This window comes from Scomber scombrus, chromosome 8 (genome assembly GCF_963691925.1).
Source record: "Scomber scombrus chromosome 8, fScoSco1.1, whole genome shotgun sequence".
Classification (NCBI taxonomy): domain Eukaryota; kingdom Metazoa; phylum Chordata; class Actinopteri; order Scombriformes; family Scombridae; genus Scomber; species Scomber scombrus.
Genome location: NC_084977.1, coordinates 17,559,127 through 17,575,949, shown reverse-complemented (window position 1 = coordinate 17,575,949; position 16,823 = coordinate 17,559,127). Strand labels below are relative to the sequence as shown.

The following is a 16,823-nucleotide window of genomic DNA, read 5'->3' as shown; positions in this document are numbered from 1 at the left end:
AATGATGGCAGCGTAACTGGCTGAATAGGGCTTTTGATCAGCCTCTGCTTTGCCCCTGGACTTACTCTGGAAGCATGTGTAACTCAAGTTACAAAGGGTCATTTTAATATGAAAACCATTTACTGGATGCAAGATAGCCCTGATGAAAAGCAGAATAGTTGCTCTGTCATTTATGCTGCATAATCAGCACCAAGCAATAGTGGAATCATTTCTTTGTCATTGAGACACTCAAGCTGGTTGCCTTCATTAAACATGCGGCTGTTATGGAGTTTGCATTTTGGCTGAGTATACTGTACATTTACTGTATGTCATTAATACATGTGCCCATATGTTTTATCATGGTTATGTCTTGCTTCATGGGACCATGCGGTAGAAGGTACCTACATGCTTGATGAAGATCCTAATGACTCTCTGTTCCTGTGAAATAGGAAGACATTTTGTTCATTACCTCTGCTTCAGTGACACTTGTATCCTACCAGATGGTCACTTTCCAATTGATTTGGCTCATCTGTGGAAAAAAAAAAGAATTATTATATTATTGCACCACAGAGACAGCATGCATAATAATACAGGGGTTTCTCACAGTTCTTCAGCAGCACATTCTGTATTGGCTTAATGTTGTCACAAAGGTTACATATGGTAGTAAATGCCAGTCTGGGAAGTTTTAAATAGAAGTTCCTTATTGGTGTAATAAAGTGCCATAACCCATGGAAATAGAGGTCCTGTCTACCAAACAAAATCAATTACTAGCATGTTATAACAACATGTACAATAAGCAAATATCAACAGGTTTAGTGATCATATAATAAAAAGCAGATAAGCTGCTTTGGTGCAAATTTCCATTTAATGGTGGTAAAATATGCAATATTTTCAAGGCTTACAATTTAATTTCAGTTCGCTATTGTACAATAACACTGATCATTTCTGAGTTAAATGCTTTCTACATAGCTGATGAAGAGGGATTGAAATGCTTTTCTAGTGGTGGTGGTAGTAGGGTGAGTGGTTGACCAGAATACCTGATTAGGACACGTGTCAACAAGGCCATGATAAGAATCTGGCCAGTTACGTCTCTGCTGCACCATGTTGCCATGGTCACAGGATTCAGCTTTCCACATAATATTTTATTGACTATGCCTCAATCCTTTTCTTCTTGAAGTTGAGTTAGTGCATTTAATGTAAACCTCCTTTTAGGTGTTGATTGAAGTGTCTCTAATTTGATCAACATTTTTCCTTGCCTTGTATAGGTTTGGATGCACCATCACAGAAATGACAGTACATCAAAGCTAGTTAAATAACATCTCATGTTTTGAGAAGGTGTCTGAAGTGTGTGCTACCCATGAAGAGGAGGGTGCTGAGTTTCCCTTTGAGTGTGAAGAGTGTGTGTATCTGTGTCTGACAACCTAAGATGAACACAACAAAAAAAAATTCCTCTTAGCTGCCATCATGTGACTCCTTGTTTGCACCCCCTAATGCAGTGGCGTACGCCACATGTGGCACCATGTTGTTGGCTAAAAAGCCTCTTCCCCACTACAGGAAGCTCGGAAATAAAAAAAAAGGCCCTTAAAGACAATATAGCAACACATTCTCTCAGCTGCTCCAATAATGTATTAAGTTCTTTCTAGACATGATTTCAGAAGACTTATCATGAAAATCGCAAAAAGAAAGAAGGGAAGGAAAGAGTGTAGCTTCCTTAAAATATATAACAATATTTTAACATCTACTACTTATTGATATTCCTGACATGGTTCACTGTTACCATATGGAGAGTGAATAATTTGGATATCATGCATTCCCTGAATAATTATGTTAATGACACCATGAACAAAACAATTATTACTTTTCTGTCTCATTTGAATAATGCAATTGTTTAGTTAAGTGAGACAGTAAGCATTGTATTTCCTTTATGTTAGATTCACTGTGATCATATTATTCTGTTGCAATACATGGTTGTGGCAGAGCATGATTGATGGTGTTTGGGTGCGTTTATAATCTGTATGAAACAGAGATTTGAAGTATAGGCACATGAACCCAAACTCCATCACACAATGTAAAATAACTTCTACAAAACAATTATGGAAGGAACATATTTTGATAAGTCAGTCGAGCAATTATTTCTCTTGCTTGTTTTGACCAATGTGTATTTGTATATGAATGCTGTAGTTGAATTAGTTTGAAGGATCACACACACTGCAGTAAGAAATTTGTAAGTTCATGGAGATAGGAAGTGAACTGAAGCAAAATCAAACAAAATGAATCATACAGAACATAAGAGAACACATCAGACCATGAATGACTTTATTGTAGACATTGAAATAAGGACTCACAGCTATTGCGCTGAAATTTTCTAGACTATTGGGTGTTCTCGTATTGAGTTGTCTGTGTCACTCATCTCCCCTGCACCAAAAATACCATCTGACACCAGGGTGAGAAAGTAGTTCAGCCTCGGGCCTAATCAATGGAGAGAGGCTTTTTGAGGTTGTTTACGACAATGCTTTTGGCCCATGATGCACAAGCCCAGCTAGCAAATAACTTGTGCCTAGAGGATGGCAATTTTGCTAAACTTCTAGAGATCTGAACACAAAAATGTACCATTATTACAGGGCCTGTCATCAGCATGGTTGTAAAAAAGTTGCTGGTATACATCAGAAGGAGCCTTACAGTATTCTTGAGCGCACATTTATATCTTTGTTGCTCTAGCTTCTGTTTTCCTACTTAAGCAGAGACACTGCATCAGCTCTAAATTATAAAACCAGAAGCAGAGATTGTAAAGGCTCTGCAGAGTGATTTAAGTGTTTTAACAGTGTTCCTGGGCCGCAGAGCATCACTGGGTTTGGCTGCGGATTTGGAGATCAAACTCAGAGGTCTTGCACACAGCCAAAGAACTAGATCACTTCCAGTCACAAATTAGGCCATGCAGCGCAAGCTAATGTATCCCATCCAGCCATACATAACATGCTGCCCAATTGATCCATGTGAAGTTCATGTGACCTTCACAGTAAGGCGACCAGAATTCAGTCCAGTCTCAGCAAATTCACAGAAAGAATTGTATTGTTTTTGTTTATAGTATAGACTGAGAAACTTTTTCAATTCTTACACCTTTTCCTCAATTAAAAAAAGCTTATGAAGTATTTCAGATGTACCAAATGTGGCCGATCTGAAAGCTGTCTCTTTTCTTTTGAAAAGACAATAGATATAGAAAAGCAATAGACGTGTCTCCATTATACATTTGCCCCTTTCAAGTCATGGTTTGAGTATAAAAATTGTAATGTGGCATTGACTGATGTTTTACATCGGTTCCTATAGTTACTGTACATTGTATTGCTGACTTTTGATGGAGCTATGCTGGAGTGCACTGACATAAACTCAAGATTGGCTGCCAAGTCCTGTTCCTAACATGCCATGTTTTCATTTTTTCCACTTGGGCTTTTTCTCTCAAGCCAACATCTCTGATAAATTGTTTATCACCTTAAGCGTTTCTTTTTGACTCCAGAGAGAAAAGGGCTGAAAAAATGAAATATGGCTGAAACCTATCATTTTTGAAAGCCTTTACTTTTTCATGCCTATTGGTCACATGAGAAAGTTTGCTGTCAGAAAGCGCAGGTAGAGGAAAAAAGATCTTTCCCTGGTGATTGTAAGCTCCCAAACAAATAAAGTCATAGAGGTTAGATGGGCCAGAACAGCTGCCCTTATTCATCACATGTTTTCATATACAAACTCCAAACAATGAATGTAAGATCAGGTCTGGAAATTTTCCAGAGTTGCCCTTTCCCACATGTAGTACACAACAGGAGACTGTCTGTGTCAAACACGTTCTCACCCACTAGAAATACTCTGTTTGGTTTAGGCAAGGGGGGCACCTGGGTAATGTGCGCAGGAAGCAGAGCATTATGCAAAAAGTACGCTGCGGTTGTAATTCAGCGCTTTTAAGCTTTTAAGCTTTTAACTGCAAATAAAATAGCTGTTATTTTACAAGAAATCACAGGAAGTCCTCCTTCCCATAAGTGCTAACTTCACAGTGGAGCCTCCATGCCCAGTCAAAACATTGCAGCCTAGCTGACTTTCACTAGCTGTGTCTATCCAGCAGCAGCCGTATAATAGAAACGTCATCAACACGCCCCCTTGCTTACTGTGAATTCACCAGAGAGTTCACTGCTGTATCAATACATGGGCTCAGTTGGACATTACACAGACTTTGTATTAGGGAGCTGACAGGATAAAGTCTGTTTAGAATCTAGTCCTACTGATTTGGACATTTATGTTCACGCATAGAGCTCCTCCAGATAATGTACAGAACATTTTGGGGTTGCAGTGCATGTGTGAAAGGGGTTATACAGATATATCCTTTGTTTACCCTGAGCTCTTCTTTTCTTTATGTTCCTTTGTAAAATATCACAGTAGCATTTTTTCTGGTGAGTGCACAACACAGAATGCTAATCCCTTCCATTGCAGCATAGCATTTAATCAGACAAAGATAATTGTATTGGTAGTTAAATGATGAAGCATCCAATAGGGTAAAATGAACTCAGCCTTTCCAGGCCAATTGAGCAGAGCTAAAGTCAGTGGCTTTAAGTAAACTGTTGCCACAAAAAGAACATCTCACTGAATAACCAGTGAAAAGAAAACATGCATTGTAATTATAAACAACTGCACATATGGATTGGTAGGAGTTGTCCAGGTGCCAAACAAATTAATGCATGGAAGGTAGTAATGATTTTTTTTTCTGAACCCGGTCAGCGGACTAAACCTCATTAGTGAAGTAGAGGCTTTGGAAAAGCTAACAACATGGCCATCAACCAAGTTGCTGATAACAACACTGTTAAAAGAGTAAAAGAGGTGACTAAGTCACTGCTGGATGCCGGTTATTATTCAGTGCAGTGAGTGGTTTAGTCAAAGTGAACTGACAGGGAGCTGGCAATTTTTTTAAAGCTTTATACCACTCTAAGCAGGAAGAAGCTGCCCTCCCATATTTGGATTGGTATAGTTTATGTATGTAGTTCACTTTTACTTTAAGCATGGCTCTTAGCATTGTTCACATTTGCAGAGCACAAAGCCATAATATTGATTTCTTTTCTATTTTTCCTACCCCCGCACCGTCCCTGACAGACGCACATAAACACACAAACTCTCTCCTTTTTCCCCCAGCATCGCAATAGCCCTCCCTTCGATTGTCAGTCCTGCAAAGTGGATTAAATTACACTCATGTTGTACAGATGCTTGTTGTGCTTTTTCATTTTGGATAGAAAAATGAGCATTGCAAGTACACCACAAGTCTCTGGTGATAGACTGTGTGATGACATTGTGCTCCCATATTAAAATGAAACACAGGACAGCAGTTGTGCAAAGAAAAAAAAAAACTTTTGCAGAAAAACCCATTACAAAATATATGTATGTTTATTTTTTTTATTTTTTTTTATCATCATACTAACTGTCAGAGATTATTGTCATTATGTTAATGTATGTCCTTACATAGGAAATCACAAGGGGTTACCATCCTCTTTGATATTTTAGCCTACAAACTGACTTTGATGTCAATTATCGATTATTTTTTTCAAGACCAGTTAAGGCATGTGGATGACATACAAAGACCATTAGCTCACTGGTCTGGTTGAGATCTGACTTCACTCAATATATTGATGTATGTCATGCCAATCCAGAGTTTACAGTTCACTTATCAGCATGATTCATATTACTCACCTGTTAAAGCCATTTGACTTAAATAAGAAAGAACATTCATAAAGATGCTGCCTTTGTTCATATCCAGCTCTGATATTTTGTGTTTTCTGCCTGTTTTATCATCTTCCTCAGTGACAGCCTAACTACACTTCTCCCTTGAATTTGCACTGATAGAGCTCTCTCTCTCTCTCTCTCTCTCTCTCTCTCTCTCTCTCTCTCTCTCTCTCTCTCTTCTCTCCTTCAGGGTTTAGTCGGGCAGCTCTGCCATTTGGCTTAGTACGGAGAGAGCTATCTTGTGAGGGTTACCCCATCGATCTGCGGTGTCCAGGAAGTGATGTCATAATGATTGAAAGTGCAAACTATGGCCGAACAGATGACAAGATCTGCGACGCTGACCCTTTCCAGATGGAGAACATCAACTGCTATCTTCCAGATGCCTACAAGATAATGTCACAAAGGTAAAATTGCAGACAGCTTTGTTTAGTACAAAAAACCCCAAAAACAAATCATCCCAAAATGAGGTATCTGCCAAAGTTACAGGACCCTTAGAAAATAATTGGCTTAACAGTAAAGGTTGCTAGTTGCCCTGAGCAACCGATCTGGACCACTGTCAACCATTTCATTTTGACAGGTTGTCCCCGTTGACATCTGTTTTTCCTGTTTAAGGGAAATTCTCCGCATCCCTGGCCTTTGGAGTAAAATCTCCCACCAAGCAGAATATCAGGGCTGCCGACAGATTGATTTCCTACGAAAATTAACAAAACTGAATGTAACTGTGTAATAAAAACAGAAAAAAAGCAACAGTAGTCTGTCAACATTAATAACCTGCAAGACATTAATGTTAGCACCAACACTGAGAAAGCTGAAACCAAACAAAAGAGAATTAAACTTCAAAAAAACTCCATCAAAACCTGGGGGCTGATAAACAAAAAAGATAATAATGAAAATAAATCTTGCAGAGAGCACAGTAATAAATTTACAATGGACATCAAATTCACATCTCAAAATAACAACGGAACACATTTTAAACAACAATCTGACAAACATAGAGCTGTTTTCAGTCCAACCTCATTTGACACAACTGGCAAACTACAGATTTGGTCAGGCTTACAGGAGGTAATTATTCTGTCTGTTGCTATTTAGTCTGGTAAATATATTGCCTTGCAAGTGTGCAATCCAGATCCAGTATGCTAACACCAGTCTATCACTGTTAGATGGTGTTTTGCTTTATTAGTAAAGCTGGGGAACTTCTTCCTCGGAAAATCCATTTAAGGTGTGCGTATGTGTGTGTGTGTGTGTGTGTGTGTGTGTGTGGGTGTGTGTGTGTGTGTGTGTGTGTGTGGGGGGGGGGGGAGAGGGGGCATTTATGATGAAGAGAAAAGGAAAAGAAAAACTAAACAAATGAGTGTTATATAAAATAGATTTAACCACTTTTGATTTAAAATAATGTTTAACTGATTGCCAGTCTTGCAAACTTACTCTCTGATTTGTGCCATGATTGATGTAAGAAACTCACATATTGTTGTGATGTTGAAAGCATAATTTTCAATCTTCTTTAGCTTCTATAAGTCTTGTAGATCAGACATAATTTTCAAGTATTGTCTTTTGTTTAATGCAGAACATTTTAACCAAGGTAAAAAAAAAAAAGGACTCCTCTACTGTAATTCAAGGGAAAATGTTGTACTTTTTACTTCTCTTTATGTATTTAACAGTTTTAATGTTTTACAGTTACTAGTTTCCTTTCATATTAACATTTTACAAAAAAAATGATCAGTTTATAAAATTGCACAGGTTTAAAAACTTCCCAACAGTGTATCAAATAGTTTAAAAAATTGCTTCACCTCGACCAACAACATTAAAGTACCAGTGAAATAATAATACAGTGACAGGGACAAATCTGCATAATGAGCACTTTTAGTTTTGTCAATTAAATGTTTTGATTCTAATTAATTGATTGTAACTGAGTATTTTTATAATATGGTGCTACTATGTTTACTTAAGTTATCTGAATACTTGTTCTACCACTGGCATTTTCTTGAACTTTAAGACACTGCTCTTCTGTTTCGGTCCTTTGGTAAATCCTGTTGGTCAGATTAAGGACAGGCTCTTGGCAGGACTGACTTAAAGAAGCTCCGCATCTCCTAAACTCCCACTGATTGATCACTGACCACAGAGATGTCCGACATTTTAAAGCCACTGTCTCTGCGGCCATCACTCATGTGCAAAGACAGATGATTTAGTGTGGAAACAAACCCGTGGATGTGCATGTTCTCGTGTGCACACATGCAACTCAGCAGGGTTCCACTGGCAACACTCTATACTTGAGACCTTATACATGAGACCAGTTGTCACATAGGGATGCCATCTGAGCCAAAGTGCACAGGATGGAATGACATATGAGGGCCACAGAGAGAAATATTGGATGGTATGAGACCGTCAGCAACTCTGGCAAGCTGCTTTGGGAAATAAAAAAATAATGAAATAAAACAGTGGAGCCCTTGTATTCAGGGGGTTTATTGTCAAGCCCTGTTTGATGAAGTCAGATAGCTGACTCACATCGTGTGTCTTGAAAGGTTGCAGCCTGCCTGCTCCCTGCTTGTGGCCCTGTGTATTACGCTGGCCTCAGCCTCGCTCGAACAAGAACAGTCCACTGAAGCACAAATACTGACCCAGCAGGAGCCTCCTGACAGCAAATCCCAAACACTCTCGTTGAAAAGCTCCCCACCAGCGTCTTCAGAGGACTCAGGTTCATTCCTTATATGCATATCCTGACAGCACCAGAGGCCGTAGTTCAGATGTTATTTTAAATGTGTTTTTAGCATTTCAGTGTCACTGCTGAGCTGTTGTACTCAGAACAAAGTGAGAAATATGTGCGTTCTAAGAAAAAAAGTCCTGTGATACAGAAGGGCTCTCTGAGGTGTGTGGGTTCAAAAATCACACAAAAAGAATCTGAAGAGTTTATATCGGATCCAAACAAGGATAAGCAGAGATCCAAAAGGGACCAAAAAAGTGTCTTATTTACATAACGTGTCATAAATAGATCATTGTTTTGTCTGTGTGTTCTTGTGAAATACATCTGTGATATGTTTCAAACAGAAAGTGTGAGACCAGATTATTTATTTTTTACATTATTTATTTTAAGTAAGCCATATAATTTAATGAATTCCTAAGCAGTCTATATCATAAAAGCAGGGTTTGCGTCATCAGTGCAGAAACTTAAAACAGTCCACTGTCATGAAAATAAACTCAAGGACAGTTTGACAATCTCCAAAGATTACATATGGGACTAATTAGTGATTTTATCCACTTTTTTGTTCATTTATTTATAAGTATAGACTAAAACGGGAAGCAAACGTAATGAAACAATGCCTTTACTGCCAAAAACAGTTATTCTCAAATGAGAAATGTGGTATTTAGAATACAGTTTTTGTTTCATAGCTATGAGGCCTGGGCCCTTCACTTTTCCATAAGTCAAAACTCTGGACTGTGCTCTAACCTAGATGAAATGTTCCATATATGGGGCAACCCACTGAAAGAAGTATTCTCTATTGTACAGTCTCCATCAATAATAGCATGGAAGAGCCAAAAATATTTGTTTCCATAATTACCCTGGCCTACTAATTTAAGTGTGTGGGAAAAATCACATTAGTACCAAATTGATGTGGTCCTGAAGTGTGGAGAATTGGATTGAGGCTTCACTGAGTTTGATAGATCCTGTTGGCACTCCGAGTTGTTTTTATATCTGGCTGGCATATTATATTCATGAGCACAATGATTTTATGAAAATAGCCTTAGGACTGTTGTGGCTCAATTAGAACATTCAGCTGCAAGCAATTAGTCGACTCAAGTGGGTGATAATCTGTACAGGAATTTTTCACGCGGACACCTCCCTAGCAGATGTGAAACTGCATGGCAGTACAGTTTGAAATAATTAATCAATTGATAATAATATTCAGCAAGGGGATTTTTCATGTACTTCTTTTCAGGATTTAAGTTTTTAATATTTTTTCATCTGTAGTGATGATAATCTTTGTAATTATAACAAATCATTACCACAAAAATGATATTTACCCGGTTGAAACTGAAAAACAAAAATATTTAAATATTATTTTACAATACATTTAGTTGGACATCATTTTTTATTGATGTTTTCCACCATACCAGTCCTTATCACAATAGTTGGAGGAGTAGTCAAGATGACAGGTTGACCAATCACACATACAAAAAAAGAACATATTGAGATATACAATATGAATAAGTGGCTTACATATATTGATTTCTTTTTGACTAATGAGCTTCATTGTAAGTATTCGATAACAAGGTCATTGATTGCTGTAACATAACATGGCTGGGTCCTGCCATGCCTGTGGATTATGGGTTTTCCAAGGAGCATATCATTGACAAGAATGATCAATGCAGATAGCTCTCTAACAGAGGACATGAGATTCATCAGTGGGATTACGGCACAGTTATGAGTGAGACTGAGTTGATAATCATAAATAATTAGTATTTGAAGAATGTATGACATGTCAATAGCTTGAATGATGTGACATCTTTTTACAGAAGTAATTACGTTGATATGTGATGTTGTTAATGTTGAAATGACGCGGTGATATTAGCGTGTAATTATCATTATTTTCCAAGTTCTTGTCAATAAATGTAAGGCAGTTATGGAGACTCAATGATACTGCTTACACTATTTATATCAGTGACAGGACTGCTTGCAAGGCTCTCGGAGGAGTTTCATTGTTGCTGCCTGACAGCACACTGCCTTGTTCCTCCTCTCTGTGCATACAGTGTAAGTGTTTATTTAAAGCACAGCAGATTAAGATTTCATAAAGATCCAGCTTTAGCATGGGTGTTTCAAAGGGGTGTACACAAGTTCATGAGCCATGAAACTGCTCTGTAGTCAAGAATGTTGTTGGTGATGATTTGCTAAATTAAAAAAATGAACAGTCATCAGTGATTATCATTAGCTGCTAATACTAATGAATAACACTTATACAATAAACTAATATGTATAATAAAACAGTTTCTCACATTAAAAGTTGGAGAAATGCATTTTGCTAGATTTCTCAAAATAAATGGTATGCTATATTCCTATGACACGTATAACAATATATACAGTATATATATCATACCATTTTTACTGTGGCTGCCATCACTTTATAAATTTAGCAATTAGATTTATCTGGTATTTTACTGGCTGGTTTAACCAAAGACATTCTTAACCAGATATTTTGTCCATATACAGGTTAAGTTTTATTATATCACAATATATATATTGCCAAATAAAATACACCACGGTAAAGATGACCTATACTTGACAACATTAACATCAATAATGTTTGTGAAATCCAGTTTATTCCACCCGTGTTTTTTAAATACTTCCCTCTAAAACTCACATTTCTAAATCTTAAACTGTAATGCTGCTCACAGTTTAAGGATTTTCCAGATGAAATGGACACCAAAAATCACCACTGAGTGTGCTTAACAGCATTGCAGTCTTCTTGCCTTATAAAAGGTCACATGTAGACCGACCTGCAGAATGTCACAACAGTATTCCCACTGACTTCAGTGGCATGATGATATTCCCTTGCTTGTTTAACAATCAATAGGTGAGATGGACGGATGTGAGTAAGACAGCATTCCTCCTGACTTTGTTAGACTCTGGAATTCCCCTGTTGAGCACCATTGGCAGCTCCAGTAAATATAGCATAAACACAAGCATATGACAGTGATTACAAGATTCTGGAATGTCTTACCCGGATATTGGGTCAGACTTCAACTTGAAAGCAGGATGCTAATGGTTAATTTCTAACAACCTATTTCCTGAAACATTATTGGGCCACCCCCTTAGAAAATAGTCTAAAAATACTGATATTTGAGGTGATTACACATCTAGCATGTGTGTGGTATATGTGTGTTTGTTTCTTGTCTTGCTTGCATCCGATTGTTTCTTTTGCTGCCATTCCGTGGCCCTGGAAATGATTTAATTTTTCAATGGCCTGTCTGCTATCAACAGGCTTGCCTCTTGAGAGAGATGTCTGCCTTGATAATTGTGCCATGAACCTCATCAGCATTTCAGATGAAATGGAGCTAGACGGGTCACTTTGAGTTTAAGAGACGCTAATTTGATTGAAATTCAAACTGGGAGCACCAGGAAGTAGATTGAGCCTTTTTCTGTAATGTGCTCCCCTCACTCATGTCGCCTTTCTCCTCCAGTTACAAAGCGATTGTTTTTGCTGCTGCTGCTATTTCTTATGTTGTGAATTCCAAATGGCTGCTTAGACCTCGTGTATGGTAGGGACTGTTGAGGAATATGGAATAGAAATAAACAACAATAGGAATAGTGAGATTGAAAAATCTAGGATTCAGCAATTACGGAGCATTTTACCCATATCTAAATGTGTCACATGAGCAGCATATGAGCGGCATTAAATGCTTATAAAAGATTTCCATGAATGCCATGACTGTCCATGCTGATGTCATTTAAAATTCATTTTTAAAAGTTACGCATTGAAGATAATTTTTTTTTTTTTTATGCATTGAATATTAATGTATGTATGTAATCAATATACTATACTGTAGAGTAATTTAATATGTTACATTTAAACAACTGCAATTTGTAATTTGTGAAGGAGCAGTATTTACAATTGCTCAGCTATATTTTTTTTTAACTGCACAGACTGTTTGCAAAAGACCAAACCAAGGGTTAACCTATTGAAACCATCAATATTTGAAAGCTTAAAAAAAAAGTGATTTATTGGAAAATTATTTTTTAAATTAAAAATAACACAAACAAACATTTTGACATGATCCCTTAAATGGTGACAGTATTTCTAAATTGACCACAATCATGCTTTTGGCATTTCAGTACTACAATGTTTTCTGCTACTTATATATCTGAAAACAAGTCTAAACTAATGTCAGTCAATATATCTGCTCAGTGCACTAAAAAGAAGGGAGGTCTTTGAAATACAGAGCAGGTCGGAGTGAGAAGTGCGCCTAAGCAGAGCTGAGCTGCAAGCCTACGCTCATTGAAATGGCATTGTCTGTTCTGAGAGTGGATAACGGATCTAGCTGCAGTCATTTGTGGTTTAAGCATACTTGAGAACTTGAACTACATGTGTTGGTCAAAAACATATCGTAACATTTTTTTCTTCACATAATTATTCATTTAGGCCATTATCTCTCGTTCCAATTATTCCTCTGACATGCTTTATGATGGCAGTGGAAAAGGTTAAATTGCATCTAGATACATGGTATCAGGAGTGCCATCAGTTACACCTTTTTGGCGTCTTATCGCACCCGTTCCCGCTGTCAGTGGGGGGTTGCTCATTTTTAAAGGAGATTTGCATCAAATCCAAGCAGCATTTCTATGACACTCTAATTGTAGTGATGTCTGCCTTTCCCAAAAGGTCAGAGATGTGATGGGATTACATTTGGGATACTTCACTGTGATTAACAGGCCGTGTGGGGTAATGGGGGCAATCAAAATAGAGAGTAGCTCTGTCCTGCTTTTGTTTTTGTTTCACTTCAAGAAAAAACATGTTTGAAGTTTTCTTGACAGAGAACATTTTGACAGTTGTATATTCCGTAGTATTTTTTAAACAATTAAAATATAATATCATAAATCGATAAATATTATTCATACATAGATATTCCAGATTTTTGCCTATGTGAACTTGAAACCTCTTGCCATATTTATCTTGTCATTTTTAAAATGTGTGTGTGTGAAGCTCTGAAAATCTTTTTTTCATTTTTAAACAGGACCACACCTTTTTAAAACGTTTCACAAATGTTTTAGATGCAATTGCACACATTTCTCAAATTGTTTTTTTTTTTGTGATATGAGCTTAAACTGAAACACCACCAAATTATGAGATAATACCCCTGCCAAAAATAGAAAGAGTGTAACAATTTTGACTCTTATTATTATTAATTTTAATGAGCTTACATTTTTTTCTCTCCCATTACTTGAATAAAATAAATCTTTCCACTGTTGCTTCAGTAAAATTCTGTTGAACAATCAAGGTATTTATAGAAATAGAATGTTTCACTCTGGAGAAAAGTGGAGGAAAGCTTCCTTTGACTTAATATTCATTATGTTCATGATTAATTACAATATAGCCTCAGACTATCAAAAGATAGTCAGAGATATCATATTTTACATGTATTTAATTAGTGTGCACTTTGAGACCTGTGCCCTGGCAGGCCCAAATGCTGAACTTTTTATGGAAGGAATTTCAATTATATGCACTCTCTCAAATTGAGGCCTAGGACTATGCATAGAAGAAGTCATTAGGGCTTTTTTCAATTGGTCTCAGGAGATGCTCGAGGTTTCACAGATGAGACGTAGTCAGAGTCACACAATCCCATAGATCAGGGCGCCCCTGCTCCACAGCTCTAAAATTAGGGCAATACATCAGAAAGAGCTATCAACACTTATGTCAACATTGTTTCAAAAGAAATATGAGGGGTTTTTTTCAGTGCCTATGTCCTGTTGTTTAATACATTTTCCTGAGAAACGGTGGCAGGACTATGTCTCATTAGTGTCATGAATTTTATTTTTGATATCACTCTGTTTCATATGCCTAATATAAACCAGGCATTCATTTCCCGGTCTCAGTGGAATCTGTTAGATAAAGCACTGTAATTTATATTGCTCCTGCATGATATGCTTATGCATGAGCAAAGGGGACAGAATCATCAAAGTGACCATATAATATATGGAAAGTGCTGCAGAGTCATGAAATATTACTCACAAAAACAAGCGGCGTATTATGGTCCCAGCATGGGGTGCGTGTTTTAATTCCAAAACAGTAATTCATTTCCATAAAAACAAATAGAATATTCTGATATTATCATCTGTTATCACACGTGAAGGTCATCAATAAAGGGAAATGCCCCTTGAGACTGCCACTAAATACACACACACACACACACACAGAAAGAGAGAGAGAGAGAGAGAGAGAGAGAGAGAGAGAGAGAGAGAGAGAGAGAGAGAGACATGTAATACTTTGTTTTAACATTGCCAAAAAGAAAAAAAAAACCTTTTTTTCTCTTTTGGTGAAATCAAAAAGACTCCTTTAAATGCATTTAAAAACAATGTTTGAACTATATATGATATGAATTGATTTTGTGTTTAGTTTAAAAAAAACAAAGAAAAAAAAGTAATGACTTATTCCATTCTCTGCAGTTAATGTGATTTGGTGAGTTTTTTATTTGAACACGGAAGCCGTTTGTTTAAGTTGCTCAATACATGTTTGTTCTGCATATGGTTGCAAACCTGCATGCATTCACAGTATGCAACTAAATGTGCTTGTTTTCAATCTGAAACCAAAACGGCATCAATTTCCAGCCCCCTGTGTTTGTTTAATGCTATACACCTCAACAGTAACCAAGTCTCCACTGTTTCACTGCACTGCCTAATATTATATTAATAACATTTGGACACAGAGCAGTGATTACTTCGGCAGTTCAAAACAAAAGCAAAACCCAAAGCACAATACAGTGCAACCAGTAATACATTTTCCAATGATCTGTTGTAAATGGGCGCACTGGTCTGTGATAAGAAGAAACAAATATTATCTCTGGTCCCTGCTAAATCAGCAGAACAGTGTTATTGATCTGGCTCCTCATGTTGCCGATAGAATTGTAAGTCCCCTTGGTAGAAAAGAATTTCAGTAGGTGGTCACCTGCAATTCCCCTAGATCACAGTTTGATCAATTACAATATCTGCTTGCTACTCTTCAGATGTTAATGGCAAAAAACAAAATTAATATTTGACACTGCTGCAATGCCCTATTTGCACTATGCCATGGGTTGTATGTCTCCCAGGAAAATTACATAAATGACACATCATATTTTGTTTAACAAACAATTCAGAGAAGGAGCAAATTGGGGGGGTGAATTCCAAAATCACATGAGGTCTCCATGTCATTATTGTCCAGTATAAAAAGGATTTCACCTCTCTCCATTGATTTTATTGCATTGATTTGTGCGTTAATTTAATTCCTAATTTCAACACACACACACACATACACAGACAGACTAGAGCCACATTTGATTTGATCACAATCAGCAGGAACAAAGTTAAAGACAGATAAACTGTCGGTAACTGAAAGGTTCATTCAGAAAACTTGTAATGTAATATACTGTTGGCCAGTAATTGACTATACAGGTGAAATTGCATTTAGGTTCTTTCCCTGGTCTTTAAATGTTCAGACAGATTACCCAAGCTCTTGAAAAAGACATAAGGAACAGTACAACGCACAAAGGACCTCTTTTACACCATATACTTCGCAGAGATGACCCAATAGGCAAGCGCTGAGTGAGAAGCAATGACTCTGGTAATTGATAACAGACCGAATAACATTCACCATTCTTCTTGCTGAGTGTTACCTTATTAACTTCTTCATTTCTACGCAGTGTTACATTTATTTGGTTACTTTAACTATTGACTTCACTGCTTGAAAAGAGTAGTATTGATTCCCTTCCCATACACAAGTTACCATTGCTAAATTATTACCTTCTGTTTGTGTATTCCTGACAGATGCAACAATCGGACCCAGTGCATTGTGATCACGGGTTCTGATGTCTTCCCTGACCCCTGCCCAGGGACTTACAAGTACCTGGAGGTCCAGTATGAGTGTGTGCCCTACAGTAAGTATGACCCTTCTGTCATGAATTGAAAACTCTCCCTGTACTCACACCTCCCATCCTTGGTTTCTTTTTCTTCTCTGCCCCCCCCCCCTCTATCTCTCTCTCTCCTCTGTGTCATAACGTATCCTGTCCAATTTCTTCCTCCTGCCTTGTCCAGACAGTACGCTCTCTTTGTCCGCAACACCTTTCAGCACCCTTTTCCTCTGTCTCTTCTTCCATCTGTGTCACACCATGAACCTTTCATGAAATATGACCTGTAAAACCCTTTGGCCCTCTTCTGTATTGCCTTTATTATTGATGTGCTCACTGTGATTCCAGCAGATCAACGAGCCTGGTTATGAGGTAGCAGAATAGAGGGAGGGTACAGGGAAGTCATGCTGACTCTCCATGATGGCAAGCAAGGGTTTCATTAGACAAGTCTTGTGCAGAGAAGTCTATCAGGCAAAATCGCAGCTTACCTTGACGGCTTAATATACACCAAT

General features: G+C 37.5%; 1 protein-coding gene across 1 annotated transcript in view; it reads left to right on the top strand.

Moving 5' to 3' along the window:
* Positions 1-16,823, top strand: part of adgrl2a (adhesion G protein-coupled receptor L2a) — a 75,704-nt gene that overhangs the window by 15,036 nt on the left and 43,845 nt on the right. Inside the window, exons 2-3 of the mRNA XM_062423782.1 lie at positions 5,918-6,131; positions 16,232-16,341. Coding sequence (XP_062279766.1) covers positions 5,918-6,131; positions 16,232-16,341 — 324 coding nt within the window. The remainder of the gene's footprint in view (positions 1-5,917; positions 6,132-16,231; positions 16,342-16,823) is intronic.